Consider the following 19056-nt stretch of genomic DNA (forward strand, 5'->3'; position numbering starts at 1 on the left):
GATAACTCCTCTGCTCTTCTTCGAAATAGTGCCATGGGATCTTTTATGTCCACCTGAGAGCAGATGGGGGCCTTGGTTTAACGTCTCATCCAAAAGACAGCACCTCCGACAGTGCAGCACTCCCTCAGCACTGCACTGGAGTGTCAGCCTAGATTTATGTGCTCAAGTCCCTGGAGTGGGACTTGAACCCACAACCTTCTGACTCAAGAGGTGAGTGTGCTACCCACTGAGCCACAGCTGACACACAGCTAGCACTGCACCTTCAAAGCCCCCTGTGGGAAATACAGCAGTGGATTGTAACTAAAATAATTCAATCAATCAATAAGCTTTAAAAAGAGAATGTTGTTACTGTACGTTTCCTATTACGGTCATCAGAAGATTGCTGAAGCTCTGAGATTGATAAAGGTACAAAGGTACAGTCAGGCTGCCGGGCCGAGGGTGCAACCTAAATATAGTTAAAACTACGCTCATTACTGGCCAGGATTGCGTGCTGATCAAAGACCGCCTGCTTCCACCTCCGTAACATCGCCCGTCTCCGCCCTTGCCTCAGCTCATCCGCTGCTGAAACCCTCATCCATGCCTTTGTTACCTCTAACCTCGACTATTCCAACGCACTCATGGCTGGCCTCCCACGTTCCACCCTACGTAAACTTGAGGTCATCCAAAACTCGGCTGCCCGTGTCCTAACTCGCACCAAGTCCCGTTCGCCCATCACCCTGTGCTCGCTGCCTTCTGTTGCCTGGGCCCTAAGCTCGAATTCCCTGCCTAAACCTCTCCACCTCTCTTTCCTCCTTTAAGACGCTACTTAAAACCTACCTCTTTGACCAAGCTTTTGGTCACCAGCCCTAATTTCTCGTTATGTGGATCGGTGTCAAATTTGTTGTCTTAAAATACTCCTGTGCAGCGCCCTGGGACGTTTTACTACATTAAAGGCGCTATATAAATACAAGTTGTTGTTGATCCAACACCCGGGTTGTTCGAGGTACTTACTGACTTGCCTTTGACGGTCTAATAACTCCCTTGGGCCACCCTCGCACTCCCACTGCACCTTCGCCCCGATTCCAAGCAGGCAGCGGCGCTGTAACCTAACCTTGAGGGCAACCCTGTGATTGGCAGGCCTGTCCAGCCACTGACGTGGGTGGATGGGGTGGGGGTGTCGCCATCTCCTCGCACCGATTGGCTGGCGCACCCCTCAAACCATTCTCGCGGACCCCCGGTCGCGAACCCCCCCGCCCCCCCCCCCCCCGATCCACGCTATTCACCTCAGCAAAGCAGCGAGTTCCACATTCTCACCACTCTCTGGGTGAAGAATTTACAGAGAGCCATTCACAGCCAATGAGGTACATTTCTGCTGTGATGTAGGAAAGGCGGCAGCCAATCTGCGCACAGCAAGATCCCACAAACAGCAATGTGATAAATGAACAGATCATCTGTTTTTTTTTTTAGTGATGTTGATTGAGGGATAAATATTGGGCCCCGGGACACCGGGGAGAACTTCCCCCTGCTCTTCTTCCAATAGTTGTCATGGGATCTTTTATGTCCACCCGAGAGGGCAGATGGGGCTTAACGTCTCATCTGAAAGACGGCCCCTCCGACAGTGCAGCGCTCCCTCAGTACTGGCACCGGCAGTCTTGGCCCTGGATTAAGAACAGAAGAAATAGGAGCAGGATTGGCCATTCGGCCCTTCGAGCCTGCTCCGCCATTCAATGAGATCATGGCTGATCTTCTGCCTCAATTCCATTCACCGGCCCTATCGCCATATCCCTTGATGCCCTTACTAGTCAGAGATCTATCGACTTCTGTTTTGAATATACCCAATGATGGAGCCTCCACAGCCATAAATAAATTATTTGAAGGAACTGATTCCAATAACAACAGAACCCGCTGCGAGCAGGATTATGGGGTTCAAGTCTCTGGTGTGCGGGCTCGAACCCACAACTTTCTGACTCAAGAGGAGCGAGTGAGACCAAACTGATCCACAGCCTGCACCTCGCGTCACGTCACACTCGTGCGCTGCATTCCGAACTGTTACTTTCCGAAATAAATCTGATCTTATTTGCATTTGAACAAAATCAACGCTGACTGCTTCCCACTGTCTCTCGGGGGGGGGGGGGGGGGGGGGGGGCGGGGGGAGAATCCTGTTCCGTAGATCAAGCGCTCGCTCACTGAAAGGCGGCGGAACTTTACGCTCAGGCTTTCGGGCCTAAGTCAGGCAGCAGGCACTCACCCAGGCCAAGGGAAGCGGGTGGTAGGCTTGGGTGAAGTTACATGGCAGGGGCACCTTGCCCGCAAGCTTGGGGCACATCAGGTCGTGGGAACACTGGGGAGAGAAAGGGAGAAAAGAGAAGGTAGTCAGTGGGCACAGCCGTCCTTTACCGATAGGATTTTTAAAAAAAACCTCAAAATCAAACCGGCTCAAAGGTACTCACCGGAGCAAAGACGTGACCGGTCGACTCTTCATCTTCTGCCTGTGAACGGAGATAGGGAGATAAGTGAAGGTAGGGATCGAATGCCAGGCTGGGTATGAAATATTAAATGGGATAGAGGGGGTAACAGAGGGACCCGATCGAGGGTATAAAATATTAAATGGACAACAAGAGCAGGTCAGAGGCTGGGTATTCTGCGGCGAGTGTCTCACCTCCTGACTCCACAAAGCCTTTCCACCATCTACAAGGCACAAGTCAGGAGTGTGATGGAATACTCTCTGCTTGCCTGGATGAGTGCAGCTCCAACAACACTCAAGAAGCTCGACACCATCCAGGACAAAGCAGCCCGCTTGATTGGCACCCCATCCCCAACCTTAAACATTCACTCCCTCCACCACCGGCGTACCGTGTCTGCAGTGTGTACCATCTACAAGATGCACTGCAGCAATTCGCCAAAGCTTCTTCGGCAGCACCTCCCAAACCCGCGACCTCTTCCACCTAGAAGGACAAGGGCAGCAGGCGCATGGGAACACCGCCACCTGTAAGTTCCCCTCCAAGCCACACACCATCCTGACTTGGAAATAAATCGCCGATCCTTCATCGTCGCTGGGTCAAAATCCTGGAACTCCCTCCCTAACAGCACTGTGGGAGTACCTTCACCACACGGACTGCAGCGGTTCAAGAAGGCAGCTCACCACCACCTTCTCAAGGGTAATTAGGGATGGGCAATAAATGCTGGCCTTGCCAGCAACACCCAGATCCCATAAGCGAATTTTAAAAAAAGGATAGAAAGGATTAATTAGGGACCCAATCAAGGGTATAAAATATTAAATGGGTTAAAGGGGGTTAAGGTGGGACCCGATCGAGGGTGTAAAATATTAAATGGGATAGAGGGGGTTAAGGAGGGACCCAATCAAGGGTATAAAATATTAAATGGGATAGAGGGGGTTAAGGAGGGACCCGATCGAGGGTGTAAAATATTAAATGGGATAGAGGGAGTTAAGGAGGGACCCAATCAAGGGTATAAAATATTAAATGGGATAGAGGGGGTTAAGGAGGGACCCGATCGAGGGTGTAAAATATTAAATGGGATAGAGGGAGTTAAGGAGGGACCCAATCGAGAGTGTAAAATATTAAATGGGATAGAGGGAGTTAAGGAGGGACCCAATCAAGGGTATAAAATATTAAATTGGATAGAGGGGTTTAAGAAGGGACCCAATCGAGGGTGTAAAATATTAAATTGGATAGAGGGGGTTAAGGAGGGTCCCGATCGAGGGTGTAAAATATTAAATGGGAGAGAGGGGGTTAAGGAGGGTCCCGATCGAGGGTGTAAAATATTAAATGGGATAGAGGGGGTTAAGGAGGGACCTGATCGAGGGTGTAAGTATTAAATGGGATAGAGGGGGTTATGCTCCTCCTGCGATATGTGGGAACTCAGGGACACGTCACGTGTCCCTGACAACCATGTATGCAGGAAGTGTGTCCAGCTGCAGCTACTGGCAGACCGCATTGCGGCGCTGGAGCGGCGACTGGATGCACACTGGACCATTCGCAATGCTGAGGACGTCGTGAATAGCACGTTTAATCAGTTGGTCACACCGCAGGCAAAGGTTGGACAGGCAGAAAGGGAAGGGGTGACCAACAGACAGAGTACTAGGCACAGGCAGGTAGTGCAGGGGTCCCCTGTGGCCATCCCCCTCTCCAACAGATACACCACTTTGAGTACTGTTGGGGGGGATGGCTTATCAGAGGAAGGCAGCAGCAGCCAACTTCCTGGCATCAGGGGTGGTTCTGCTGCACAGGACGGGAGGAAAAAGAGGGTTGGAGCTATAGTAATAGGGGATTCTATTGTAAGGGGAATAGATAGGTGTTTCTGCAGCCGCAAATGAGACTCCAGGATGGTGTGTTGCCTCCCTGGTGCAAGGGTCAAGGGTGTCTCAGAGCGGCTGCAGAACATTTTGGAAGGGGAGGGTGAACAGCCAGTTGTCGTGGTGCATATAGGTACCAACGATATAGGTAAAAAATGGGATGAGGTCCTAAAAGCTGAATATAGGGAGTTAGGAGGTAAATTAAAAAATAGGACCTCAAAGGTAGTAATCTCAGGATATGCTAGTCAGTGTAGAAATAGAAGGATATTTCAGATGAATACGTGGCTAGAGGAATGGTGTGAGGGGGAGGGATTCAAATTCCTGGGACATTGGAACCGGTTCTGGGGGAGGTGCGACCAGTTCAAACCGGACGGTTTGCACCTGGGCAGGGCCGGGACCGATGTCCTAGGGGGAGTGTTTGCTAGTGCTCTGGGCGAGGGTTTAAACGAAAATGGCAGGGGGTTGGGAACCTGAGCAGGGGGACAGAGGAAAGGGAAACAAGGATAAAACCAAAAGATAGGAAGGAGAAAAACAGAAGTGGCAGTCAGAGAAATCAACAGCTTAAATCAAACATGGCCACAGTAAATAATCATTCTAAAAAGTCTAAGAGCGTTAAAAAAACAAGCCTGAAGGCTTTGTGTCTTAATGCGAGGAGCATTCGTAATAAGGTGGAAGAATTAGCTGTGCAAATAGAGGTAAACGATTATGATTTGATTGGGATTACGGAAACATGGCTCCAGGGTGGCCAAGGCTGGGAACTCAACATCCAGGGGTATTCAATATTCAGGAAAGATAGGCAAAAAGGAAAGGGAGGTGGGGTAGCATTGCTGGTTAAAGAAGGGATTAACACAATTGTAAGGAAGGATATTAGCTCTGATGATGTGGAATCTGTATGGGTAGAACTGAGAAATACCAAGGGGCAGAAGACGTTAGTGGGAGTGGTATATAGACCTCCCAACAGTAATGCGGAGGTTGGGGATGGCATTAAAAGGGAAATTAGAGAAGTGTGCAATAAGGGCACAGCAGTCATCATGGGTGACTTTAATCTACATATAAATTGGGCTAACCAAATTAGTAACAATATTGTGGAGGAGGAATTCCTGGAGTGTTTACGGGATGGTTTCCTGGACCAATATGTCAAGGAACCAACCAGAGATCAGGCCATCTTAGACTGGGTATTATGTAACGAGAAAGGATTAATTAACAATCTTGTTGTACGAGGCCCCTTGGGTCGGAGCGATCATAATATGATAGAATTCTTCATTAAGATGGAGAATGAAGTTGTTGACTCAGAGACTAGGGTCCTGAATTTAAATAAAGGAAACTACGATGGTCTGAGGCGCGAGTTGGGTAGGATTGATTGGGGAAAGTCACTCAAAGGGTTGACGGTGGATAGGCAATGGCAAACATTCAAAGACCGCATGGATGAACTACAGAATTTGTTCATCCCAGTTTGGCATAAAAATAAAACAAAAAAGGTGACTCAACCGTAACTAACAAGGGAAATTAGGGATAGCATAAGATCCAAGGAGAGGACATATAAATTGGCCAGAAAAAGCAGTAAACCGGAGGATTGGGAGCAGTTTAGGATTCAACAAAGGAGGACAAAGGGATTAATTAAGAAGGGGAAAATAGAGTATGAGAGTAAGCTTGCAGGGAACATAAAAACTGACTGTAAAAGCATTCATAGATATGTGAAGAGAAAAAGATTGGTGAAGTCAAGCGTAGGTCCCTTGCAGTCAGAATCAGGGTAATTTATAATGGGGAACAAAGAAATGGCAGACCAATTAAATACATATTTTGGTTCTGTCTTCACAAAGGAGGACACAAATAACCTCCCAGAGATGTCGGGGAACATAGAGTCATAGAGTTTTACAGCACAGAAGGGAGGAACTGAAAGAAATCAGTATTTGTAGGGAAATGGTGTTAAGGAAATTGATGGGATTGAAGGCCGATAAATCCCCAGGGCCTGATAATCTACATCCTAGGGTACTTAAGGAATTGGTCCTAGAAATAGTAGATGCATTGCTGATCATCTTCCAACATTCGATGGAATCTGGAACAGTACCCACAGATTGGAGGGTAGCTAATGTTACCCCACTATTCAAAAAAGGTGGTAGAGAGAAAACGGGGAATTACAGACCGGTAAGCCTGACATCGGTAGTGGGGAAAATGCTAGAGTCCATCATAAAAGATGTAATAGCAGAGCACTTGGAAAACAGTGACAGGATCAGACAAAGTCAACATGGATTTACAAAGGGTAAATCGTACTTGACGAATCTATTGGAATTTTTTGAGGATGTAACTTGTAAAATAGATAAGGGAGAACCAGTGGATGTGGTGTATTTGGACTTTCAGAAGGCTTTCGATAAGGTCCCGCATAAGAGGTTAGCGTGTAAAGTTAAGGCACATGGGATTGCGGGCAAGGTACTGACTTGGATAGAGAATTGGTTGGCAGACAGAAAGCAAAGAGTTGGAACAAACGGGTCTTTTTTGAGTGGCAGGCAGTGACTAGTGGGGTACCGCAGGGATCGGTCCTTGGACCCCAACTATTCACAATATATATTAATGATGATCTAGACAAGGGAACTCCAAATTTGCAGACGACACAAAGCTGGGTGGGCGTGTGTGCTGTGAGGAGGATGCCTAGAAACTCCAGGATGATTTGGACAGGTTGGGTGATTGGGCAGAAGCATGGCAGATGCAATATACCGTGGATAAATGTGAGGTTATCCACTTTGGTAGCAAAAACAGGAAGGCAGATTATTATCTGAACGGCAATAGATTGGGAGAAGGGGAAGTGTAACGAGACCTGGGTGCCCTTGTGCACCAGTCGCTGAAGGTAAGCATGCAGGTGCAGCAGGCGGTTAAGAAGGCAAATGGTATGTTGGCCTTCATAGCGAGAGGGTTTGAGTATAGGAACAGGATCTCTTGCTGCAGTTGTACAAGGCCTTGGTGAGACCACATCTTGAGTATTGTGTGCAGTTTTGGTCACCTTATCTGAGGAAGGATGTTCTTGCCATGGAGGGAGTTCAGCGAAGATTCACCAGGCTGATACCTGGGATGGCAGGAATGACAGATGAGGAGAGATTGGGATGATTGGGCTTGTACTCGCTGGAGTTTAGAAGAATGAGAGGGGATCTCATAGAAACTTATAAAATTCTGACAGGACTGGACAGACTAGATGCAGGAAGAATGCTCCCGATGGTCGGGGAGTCCAGAACCAGGGGTCGCAGTCTAAGGATAAGGGGTAAGCCATTTAGGACAGAAATGAGGAGGAATTTCTTCACCCAGAGAGTGGTGAACCTGTGGAATTCTCTACCACAGAAGGCAGTAGAGGCCAATTCATTAAATATATTCAAGAAGCTATTTGGATGTATTTCTCAAGGCTAAAGGGATCAAGGGGTATGGGGAGAAGGCAGGGACCAGGTGATATGCCTATCAATTAGTCCAATAAAAGGCGACGAGTTAAGAACGTAACTGAAGGTTTTTATTGGCTAAATAACAGAGCCCACCCTCGTGGGTGATCCGATCCAACAGGGAGGAATACTAGCCAGTCAGCTACCTTTATACCTGGGCAGGTAATGGGCGGAGTCGGAGGTGGTCAGCCCAGGTATAACAGTGCGACAAGAGGCGACCTCGTGTAGTGATGTGACAGTGAGAACAGTGAGAACAATATACAGTGATAACTATAACAGTGGTTTACCACATTCACCCCTTGTTTAGATTAGAGTCCGGCGGGGTGAAGTGTATTACCAGCTCTGGTATGTCAGTCTGTCCGGAGGCTTCGTTAGCCTCTCCGATCGTCGCAGCGGCGGTGTTACATTATCCGGTGTTAAAGCTGGTGTCTGCGTAGTCGGCAAAGGCTCGTGGGGTTCCGGCATGCCGTCTACCTCGGCTGGACTCGGGGGGTTGGGAGGGGGGGGGTGAGGGTGCGAGGTCTCGTAAGGAGACAGTGTCCTCCCGTCCGTCTGGGTAAGCCACATAGGCGTACTGGGGGTTGGCGTGCAGGAGGTTCACCTTCTCGACCAGGGGGTCCGTTTTATGGGCCCTCACGTGCTTTCGCAGCAAGACGGGTCCCGGAGAGGTCAGCCAGGTTGGTAGGGTGGTTCCCGTAGTCGACTTCCTGGGGAAGACAAACATTCGAGCATGGGGGGTGGTGTTAATGGCAGTGCAAAGTAGCGACCGGATGGAGTGCAGCGCAATCGGGAGGACCTCTTGCCAGCGGGAGGTTGGGAGGCCCTTAGACTTTAAGGCTAAGAGGGTGGCCTTCCATACCGTCGCGTTCTCTCTTTCCACCTGGCCGTTCCCTCGGGGGTTGTAGCTGGTGGTCCTGCTTGCTGCAATACCCCTCTCCAATAGGAACTGACGGAGTTCCTCGCTCATGAAGGAGGCGCCCCGGTCACTATGTATATAGTTCGGGAACCCGAACAAGGCGAAGAGTTTGTTCAGGCATTTAATGACCGTGTTACTGGTCATGTCTGGGCAGGGGAAGGCAAAGGGGAAACGGGAGTACTCATCAACGATGTTGAGGAAGTACACATTACGGTCGGATGACGGTAGGGGCCCCTTGAAGTCGATGCTCAGACGCTCGAAGGGGCGGGTGGCCTTGATCAGGCTTGCTCTGTCCGGCTTATAGAAGTGCGGTTTGCACTCAGCACAGATCTGGCAGTTCCTGGTCATGGTCCTGACCTCCTCGATGGAGTATGGCAGGTTGCGGGCCTTAATGAAATGGTAGAGTCTGGTGACTCCGGGGTGGCAGAGGTCATTGTGGAGGGTCTGAAGTCTATCACTTTGCGCGCTGGCGCATGTAATGCGTGAAAGAGCATCAGGGGGGTCGTTCAGTTTACCGGGCCGGTACAAGATCTCATAATCATAGGTGGAAAGCTCGATTCTCCACCTCAAGATTTTGTCGTTCTTGATCTTGCCCCTCAGCTTGTTATTAAACATGAAGGCAACCGAGCGTTGGTCGGTGAGGAGGGTAAATCGTTTGCCTGCCAAGTAGTGCCTCCAGCGCCGTACTGCCTCCACAATTGCCTGGGCTTCCTTCTCGACCGACGAGTGTCGGGTCTCGGGGCCCTGTAGGGTCCTTGAGAAGAAGGCTACCGGCCTACCCTCCTGGTTAAGGGTAGCGGCTAGGGCGAAGTCGGATGCATCGCTCTCCACTTGGAAGGGGATTGACTCATCCACTGCGTGCATTGTGGCCTTGGCTATGTCTCCCTTAATGAGGGAGAAGGCCGCGCACGCCTCTTCCGTGAGGGGGAAGGATGTGGTTTTCAGGAGGGGTCTGGCTTTGTCCGCATAATTGGGTACCCATTGGGCATAGTAGGCGAAAAGCCCCAGGGTTCTCCTAAGTGCTTTTGGACAGTGGGGGAGGGGTAGCTCCATGAGAGGGCGCATTCTTTCGGGGTCGGGGCCGATGACTCCGTTCTCTACTACACAGCCAAGGATGGCAAGGCGCGCTGTGTTAAACACGCATTTCTCCTTATTGTAGGTGAGGTTCAGCCGTTGGGCCGTACGGAGGAATTTCTCCAGATTCACGTCATGGTCCTGCCGGTTGCGGCCGCAGATGGTGACGTTATCGAGATAGGGGAAAGTGGCCTGTAGTCCGTTCTGGTCAACCATCCGGTCCATCTCCCGTTGGAAAACCGAGACCCCGTTGGTGACACCAAAGGGGACCCTAAGGAATTGGTAGAGGCGGCCATTCGCCTCGAAGGCGGTGTACTGGCTGTCCTCCGGGCTGATGGGGAGTTGGTGGTAGGCCGACTTGAGGTCGATGGTCGAGAATACGCGGTATTGTGCAATCTCATTGACCATGTCCGATATGCGGGGGAGGGGGTATGCGTCCAGCTGGGTGTATCTGTTTATGGTCTGGCTGTAGTCGATAACCAGGCGATTTTTGTCGCCGGTCTTGACTACCACCACCTGGGCACGCCAGGGGCTGCTGCTCCCCTCAATAATGCCCTCTTTCAGGAGTCGCTGCACCTCAGAGCTAATGAAGGCTCTGTCCCCAGCGCTGTACCGCCTGCTCTTAGTAGCGACAGGTTTGCAGTCGGGGGTGAGGTTAGCGAACAGGGAAGGTGGCGGTACCTTGAGGGTGGATAGGCTGCAGGTGTTACGCGGTGGGCGGTTTAACTTTCGCTGGTTGTCGACTGTGAGTGGGGGGAGGGGTCCACCGTATGCTAGGGTTACACTTTGGAGGTGGGATTGGAAGTCCAGCCCTAGTATGACGGCAGCGCACAGCTGGGGGAGTACGAGGAGTTTAAAATTTTTATACTCTGTCCCTTTAACCGACAATGTCACGACACAGTAGCCGCTGATGTCTGTGGCGTGCGACCTCGATGCCATCGAGATGCGGCTGCGCGTTGGCAGGACGGGGAGGGAGTAGTGGCTCACCGTGTCTGGGTGGATGAAGCTCTCCGTGCTTCCGCTGTCGAACAGGCAGGTCGTGGCGTGGCCGTTGACTTTGATGTCCATCATTGAGCTGGCCAGGTGGTGCGGGCGGGCTTGATCCAGGGTCACGGAAGCTAGGGTGTAGATGAGCGCGTCGTTGTCATGACAAGATGGCGGCGAAGATGGCGGCCCCCGTAGTTCACATGAGGCTCTGTTTAAATCGTTTGCCCCGCACAAAGATGGCCGCCCCTGCTGTTCCCATGAGGCTCTGCAGGCTTCGGCTGCCCCGCACAAAGATGGCCGCCCCTGGTTTTCCCATGAGGCTCTGCAGGCTTCGGCTGCCCCGCACAAAGATGGCCGCCCCTGGTTTTCCCATGAGGCTCTGCAGGCTTCGGCTGCCCCGCACAAAGATGGCCGCCCCCAGGGTTCGCATGAGGCACTGCTGGCTTCTGAGGATTTGCTTCTGCAGGCCTTGGAGAAGTGGCCTTTCTTGAGGCAGGTTTTGCAGGTCGAGTTTTTGGCTGGGCAGCGCGACCTCGGATGTTTCTCCTGGCCGCAAAAGAAGCAGCCAGCGGCCCGATCGGGGTTGCCTGATGTCGGGGCCGGTACCGGGTCTAGCGGGCCCGGTCGGATCCGTGATGCTGACGCTGAGGTAGGTCCCGGGGGCAGCGCTGTGAAGGGTGGTGGGGTGGGGGTCGGGCCCGAGTCCCAGGGTCGCGAATAGTACCTGGCAAACGCTTCCTGGTCTTGCTGGGTGGCCTCTAGGGTGAGGGCGAGGGCTTCGGCCTTGTCCAGGTCTATGTCCTTAGCTTCAAGCAGTCTTTGCCGTGTGTAGTCGGAACGTAGGCCTCTCACCAAGGCGTCGCGGACATTGTCTTCCATGTTCGCAGTAGCCGTCACCGCTTTAAAGTCACAGTTCCTGCCGAGTTGTCTCAGCGCTCGTGAAAATTCAGCTATCGATTCTCCTGGCTGTTGCTGGCGAGATCTTAAGAGATGCCTAGTGTACATGTAGTTTACCGGGCTCCGGTACTGCTGTTTCAGTAGGTTGATGGCGTCGTCGTACGTAGTCATGTCCTGGATGAGTGTATATACTCTCGGGCTCGCTTGGGCTTTCAGGACTCTTAGTTTGGATCTCTGAGGGACGACGGCTTCCTCCAGGTACGATTCGAAGCAGTCCAGCCAGTGTTTGAAGTCGTTGGCTGAGTTTGGTGCCTGTGGGTTTAGATCCAGGTATGGTGGTTTCAAGGCTTGCAGCCAAGCCGGCTGGTGTGGCCCGTTGTCTGGAGGCTGCTGTTGCTGTGCTGCTGGGTGAGCTCCTTGCTGTTGCTGTTCATTATCAGACATCTTTAAAATTTAGCCAATAAAATTGATATGCCTATCAATTAGTCCAATAAAAGGCGACGAGTTAAGAACGTAACTGAAGGTTTTTATTGGCTAAATAACAGAGCCCACCCTCGTGGGTGATCCGATCCAACAGGGAGGAATACTAGCCAGTCAGCTACCTTTATACCTGGGCAGGTAATGGGCGGAGTCGGAGGTGGTCAGCCCAGGTATAACAGTGCGACAAGAGGCGACCTCGTGTAGTGATGTGACAGTGAGAACAGTGAGAACAATATACAGTGATAACTATAACAGTGGTTTACCACACCAGGTACTGAATTTGGATGATCAGCCATGATCGCATTGAATGGCGGAGCAGGCTCGAGGGGCCGAATGGCCTACTCCTGCTCCTATCTTCTACGTTTCTATGTAAATGGGATAGAGGGGGGTTAAGGAGGGACCCGATCGACGGGTAATGCCCGCTGCAGACTCACTGGAGAGTGTGTGGGATCAGAACCCGCTGCCGACTTCCCCTCTCCTAACCTTGGGGCTGGCCTGTGGCTGAGATAAGTGAACTAAGCAGGAACCAGAGAAGGCAGAGAGTGGGACAGAAATCGAAGGCTAAATTCAAGAATCCTTACCTTCAGGACAGCGTCGCGAGCTTCCATCAGCATCTGGTGACCTTCCTTTGTTCCGTTCTCAATCAGCACCTACAGAGAGGGAGGGAAGGTAGGGGGTGAGGGAGGGAGGCAGGCAAGGGAGAGAGTGTTTCAAACAATTAGCAAAACACATTGCCACCCTCAAAGTACTGCTTTTATTTTCGGAACAGGTTCAGCCCCTCGAGCCCGTTCCAACACTCAGTTAGAGCAAGGCCAATCTGTATCTCAACTCCATTCTTGCCTAACAAAAATCTAACGATCTCAGATTTGAAACTTTCAACACAGCTTTTTTTTGGTGGGGGTGGGGGGTGTGGTGGAGAAAGAGTTCCAGATTTCCACAACCCTGTGCTGGCTTTTGGTAAATTTGAGATTACTTCATTTTATATTTGAAAGCTTTTCCCCTCGGGCAAGGGATTCCATAACAAGGGGCGTTTGAGTTAAGGTGGGTGGTGGGGGGGGGTGGAGGGAGAGATAGTGGACTCCCTCACCACAGGAAGGAAATGGCAGAGGAAATCAGTGACTAAAAAAGGAAAGGATTAGAGAAGTAAGTTATGTGAACATAAGAATTAGGAGCAGGAGTAGGTCATCGGCCCCTCGAGCCTGCTCCGCCATTCAATAAGATCATGGCTGATCTGATCTTGGCCTCAACTCCACTCCCCTGCCCCGCTCCCTGTAACCTTCGACTCCCTTATTGTTCAAAAATCTGTCTATCTCCACCTTAAATATATTCAATGACCCGGCCTCCACAGCTCTCGGGGGAAGAGAATTCCAAAGATTCACGTCCCTCAGAGAAGAAATTCCTCATCATTTCCGATTTAAATGGGTGCCCCCTTATTCTGAAATTATGCCCCCTAGTTCTAGATTCCCCCACGAGGGGAAACATCCTCTCAGCATCCACCCTGTCAATCCCCCTCAGAATCTTATATGTTTCAATAAGATCACCTCTCATTCTTCTAAACTCCAATGAGTAAAGGCCCAGCCTGCTCAACCTTTCCTCATAAGACAACCCTTTCACCTCAGGAATCAACCTCGTGAACCTTCTCTGAACTGCCTCCAATGCAAGTATATCCTTCCTTAAATAAGGAGACCAAAACTGTACGCAGTACTCCAGGTGTGGCCTCACCAGCGCCCTGTAAGATGTGGATACAGGGCCAGAGGGAGAAAGGGTGACGGTATTAAAATAGGAGGCGAAGCAAGTAATTCTGAGGACCTAAAAAAGCTGTAAGGGGATCCGGAGCAGATGCTGGACTGGGTAAAAAAAAAAAAAAAACGGCAGATGGAATTCAACGTTAGTCAACGGGAGGTGGTATATTCGTTTAAAAATAAAAATTAAAGTAATAATTATAACTTGAATGGGGGAAATGCTGGGTGATGTGGAAGAGATTTGTTGGGTGGGTTCAGATTCGGGTGGGATGGAACCTGGGCCCTTCCTGCTCTGTGTGGGGCTCAACAACAACTTGCCTTTATACAGCGCCTTTAATGTAGTGAAACATCCCAAGGCCGCTTCACAGGAGCGATTATCAAACAAAATTTGACACCGAGCCACAGAAGGAGCTATTCGGACAGATGACCAAAAGCTCGGTCAAAGATATAGGTTTTAAGGAGCATCTTAAAAGGAAGAGAGAGAGCGGGGTAGAGAGACGGAGAAGTTTAAGGAGGGAATTCCAGAGCTAAGGGCCTTGGGCAGCTGAAGTCACGGCCGTCAATGGTGGAGCGATTAAAATCGGGGATGCGCAAGAGGCCAGAGTTGGAGGAGCGCAGAGATCTCGGAGGATTGTGGTGCTGGAGGAGATTACAGAGATAGGGAGGGGGCGAGGCCACGGAGGGATTTGAAAACAAGGATGAGGATTTTAAAAGCGAGGTGTTGCTGGACCGGGAACCAATGTAGATCGGCGAGCACTGGGCGGAGATGGGCGAACGAGACTTGGTGCGAGTTAGGAATCGGGCAGCAGAGTTTTGGATGAGCTCAAGTTTACGGAGGGTTGGAAGTACCAATTGTAGCACGCCCCCACCCCACCAAACCTACCGTCTGCCCCTGGCTGAGATAAGATAACTCGGCACAGACCTGGAGGAGGGGGGATGGTACCTGGGCCAATTCTGCTCCGTGTGGGGCTCAGTATCGCACCGAACGGAGCCACCACAGAGCAGCAGAGGTGTAAAGCCCCCTCCTCACAGTCCCCTGGCCCACCAAGCCAAGGCAATGGTTGCCAACCTATGCAGAAAGGGCAGTCCCTTCACCAGCCAATGAAACTTCGACTGACAACCTTGAAAGCCTAATACTCAGAGGGGGACCGGAGGAGGTTTATTTTTTAACGCAGATTTAAGACAAAATGACAAAAGAACCAGAGTGGCGGGGGTGGGGGCAGAGGAGAGAGAGATAGGAGGAAACTTTTCTTTTTAAACACAGCGAGTTGCTGTGATCTGCAATGCGCTGCTTGAAAGGGCGGTGGAAGCTCATTCAATGGTAACTTTGAAAAAGGGGAATCGGATAAATACTTGAAGGGGAAAAATGTGCAGGGTTACGGGGAAAGAGCAAGAGGGAAGAGTGGGACTAATTGGACTGCTCTTTCAAAGAGCCGGCACAGGCTCGAGGGGCCGAATGGCATCTTTCCCTGCTGTATCGTTCGAGGAGATACTCAGAGGGGGACCGGGGGAAGGCAAATGGTATGTTGGCCTTCACAGCAAGAGGATTTGAGTACAGGAACAAGGATGTCTTGCTGCAGTTGTACAGGACCTTGGTGAGACCACATCGAGTATTGTGTGCAGTTTTGGTCACTTTATCTGAGGAAGGATGTTCTTGCCATGGAGGGAGTGCAGCAAAGATTCACCAGACTGATACCTGGGATGGCAGGAATGACGTATGAGGAGAGGTTGGGTCGATTGGGCTTGTACTCGCTGGAGTTTAGAAGAATGAGAGGGGATCTCATTGAAACTTATAAAATTCTGACAGGACTGGACAGACTAGATGCAGGAAGGATGTTCCCGATGGTCGGGGAGTCCAGAACCAGGGGTCACAGTTTAAGGATAAGGGGTAAGCCATTTAGGACAGAGATGAGGAGGAATTTCTTCACCCAGAGAGTGGTGAACCTGTGGAATTCTCTACCACAGAAGGCAGTTGAAGCCAATTCATTAAATATATTCAAGAAGGAGTTGGATATATTTAAGGCTAAAGGGATCAAGGGATATGGGGAGAAGGCAGGGACAGGGTACTCAATTTGGATGATCAGCCATGATCTCATTAAATGGCGGAACAGGCTTGAGGGGCCGAATGGCCTACTTCTGCTCCTATCTTCTATGTTTCTATACCCACACATTAATGGGAAACAGGAACTTAAACATTAAACAAAAGCAAAATACCGCGGATGCTGGAGATCTGAAATAAAAACAGAGAATGCCGGAATCACTCAGCAGGTCAGGCAGCATCCGGAGTGAGAGAGAGAGAGAGAGAGAGAGAGAGAGAGAGAGAGAGAGACAGAGTTATCGGACGCGATTTTGCCAGCCCTGGGGAGGCGGGACTGCTGGGAAAATGGCATAATCTGGGGGCGGCTACCCATCCTGCCCCCAACCCGACACCGTGCCATCTTCCCAGGAGGCGGGTAGCCGACCAGCGCCGGGTCCCATCTCCCCGAGGCAGGAAGGGGATTGTCAATCAACTGCCTGTTAACAAGTAGTTAAACAGGCAGTTTTTTGGATAATCCCTATTTTGCCACCTAAAGTGTGGGCTTCCCGACGGCTCCGAACCTCGCCAGGGTCAGCGAGGCAAGCCGTGGGTCTGCGGGGCTGAGATGTGTGGTGTGCAAGTGAGTGATGGGTGCATGTGTGCAGAGGTTGTGTGTGTGAGGCGAGTGTTGAGTGTTTTAAAAGCTTTACTTACCTTTGCTTCTTCCTCCAGGCTTCATCCCTTCAGGTCTCGGGAGTCCCTCATCTCACCGGCAGAGAAAGCAGAATGGCCGCTGCATTCTCAAATGCATCAGCCTTCTGCTTTCTGCTCAGGAAGGCTTGCTAATTGAGTCTTGAGTAAAGACTCAACTTAGAAGCCAGATAGTCAGTGTTTGACAGCTTCACAGAGCTGTCAAATGATGACAATTCATCTGTCAACAGCTCGTCAGATGAAACGTCACTCGCTGACGTCATCAGTAACCGGCTTTCCCTTAATTGGCCTACTAAACCCGCTGGGCGGGCTTAACAAGGTCAATCAAGGGACAATAGTGTGGGTTGGCCGGAAGTTGACGGAGGCGGGTATAAAACCCGACAAGTGGGAGTCCCGCCTCCAAAAGCTCCCCATTGGCAAAAATCACCCCCAACGTTTCAGGTCGATGACCCTTCGTCCGTACCGGCATCGACCCAAAACGTTAACCCTCGTTTCTCTCCCCACGGGCACCGCCTGACCTGCTGAGTATTTCCAGCATTTTCTGTTTTTTTACATTAACTTTCAATATGCCCCGCCCACCTGAAGACGTCAAGCTTGTACAAAACCCCCGCCCTCAAATCGATCAGGCAGGTCGTGCGCTCACCAGGAAGCATTCGGTTTTCCTCCACAGGGTCTCGACCACGCGCAGGCGTTCCGCCAGGGCGGGCAGCTCGGAAAGGGAGTACGCTGACACCACAAGATCAAACTTCACCTGGGGGGGTGGGGGAAGAGAGGGAGCACAAGACGCACCGGGAATTAATCGTCATCCTGAGGTGGAAGCCTAAAAACTATTCACAAATTGTTCCCTTTCTGTGCGTCCATGCGAGGACAATTAATTACCCCGTTAGCAGGGTCCTTATAATGTTATATAGCAGCCCTAACTGGCTACGGAGAGTTTAATTTGTACTTAGGGTGCAAAGACAGCAATTTCTTGACACTCATGGGGAGGTCGGGGACGGAGCTCCTGTTTTCGTGAGGCCAAAGGCAGAGCGGCACAAATCCGTGGCGATTCGCAACTCCCGCTGTGTATCTCTTCCTCGCCACAAATTGCTGGTTCCCCCCCACCACCCCCCACGGCACTAATAACACAGTCAGTGCCGTGAACTTGTTGTCATTTTACCAGCAAATTCTGGGCCAACCCTGCTCAGTGGGTCGCAGCCTCGCCCCGGAGTCACAAGGTTGTGGGTTCAAGTCCCACTCCAGAGACTTGAGCACAAAAATCCAGGCTGACACTCCAGAGCAGCACTGAGGGAGTGCTGCACTGCCAGAGGGGCTGTCTTTCGGATGAGATGTTAAACCGAGGCCCCGTCTGCTCTCGCAGGTAGACACAAAAGATCCCAAGGCACTATTTCGAAGAAGAGCAGGGGAGTTATCCCCGGTGTCCTGGGGCCAATATTTATCCCTCAATCAACATCAATAAAAAACAGATTATCTGGTCATGATCACATTGCTGTTTGTGGGAGCTTGCTGTGCACAAATTGGCTGCTGGGTTTCCCGCATTACAACAGTGACTACACTTCAAGAAAAAAAAAAAGTACTTAATTGGCTGTAAAGCGCTTTGGGACGTCCTGAGGTGGTAAAAGGTGCTATTTCTTCTAAACCCAATCTCTGTTAGCAGGCGGGCAAGGTGGTTGGGTTGTAACTTCACCTCTCCCTGCTGCACATCGAATGATAAACGACCAGATCATCTGTTTTTTTTTTATTAGTGATGTTGGTTGAGGGATAAATATTGGGCCCAGGATTCCCTCACTGCTCTACTTCCAATAGTGGCCGTGGGATCGTTAACATCCACCTGAGAGAGTAGCCGGAGCCCTCGGTTTAACGTCTCATCTGAAAGGCGGCACTTCCGACAGTGCAGCACTTCCCTCGTTACGGGCACCGGGAGTGTTGGCCCTGGATTATGGGGCTCAGGTCTCCCACAACCGTCTGACTGAGAGGCGAGACCGACTGAGTCATGGCGGATTCTAGAATACCTCAAGTGGGCCCAAAGAAGACACCCTCAGGGCAGGAGGCCCATTTTGATCTCCGATACACAGCTGGACACCTGCTCTCTCCCCACAGTCACTTACTTGCCCACAGGGACTGAGGGGCTCCTGTCTCCAAAGAACCCCCCCGACAGTCACTGTTGTGGAGTATTTTAAACCAACACTCGACACAAGGTTTTAGATCGATAGTCAAGTTGTCTTTATTACACCGGTGGGGAGACAGTCTGCTCTGTCTTTAGCCAGACTTCTCCAAATTGTTACAGCAAACACTACTTTTTTATACATTAGAATACACATGGCCACCTCATGCACAATTCATTCCTGCCACCTGATTGGATCTTGGCTCGCATGCACCTTCACGGATTGGTTACAAATCTTAATATAAACATGTGTAAGCTGCCTCCTCAATCAATCACAAACTGCTGAACGCTGATTAAAAGATACCTTGGAATGTGACCTGGGTAATAAAGCTGTTAAAGGCAGTTGAAATGCTGA

General features: G+C 50.7%; 1 protein-coding gene across 3 annotated transcripts in view; it reads right to left on the reverse strand.

The window, feature by feature from the left end:
• Nucleotides 1–19056, reverse strand: part of mettl17 (methyltransferase like 17) — a 60482-nt gene that overhangs the window by 10054 nt on the left and 31372 nt on the right. For 2 of the 3 annotated variants that reach the window (XM_085985092.1, XM_085985090.1), the window contains 4 exons: nucleotides 17181–17288; nucleotides 12649–12717; nucleotides 2430–2468; nucleotides 2228–2320 (listed from right to left, as the gene is read on the reverse strand). In XM_085985092.1, the coding sequence (XP_085841218.1) occupies nucleotides 2228–2320; nucleotides 2430–2468; nucleotides 12649–12717; nucleotides 17181–17288 (309 nt within the window). The remainder of the gene's footprint in view (nucleotides 1–2227; nucleotides 2321–2429; nucleotides 2469–12648; nucleotides 12718–17180; nucleotides 17289–19056) is intronic. The other variant, XM_085985091.1, reaches the window with a different exon arrangement.

This window comes from Somniosus microcephalus, chromosome 4 (assembly GCF_052327205.1).
Source record: "Somniosus microcephalus isolate GS21.2 chromosome 4, FLI_Smic_1.0, whole genome shotgun sequence".
Taxonomy (NCBI): Eukaryota; Metazoa; Chordata; class Chondrichthyes; order Squaliformes; family Somniosidae; genus Somniosus; species Somniosus microcephalus.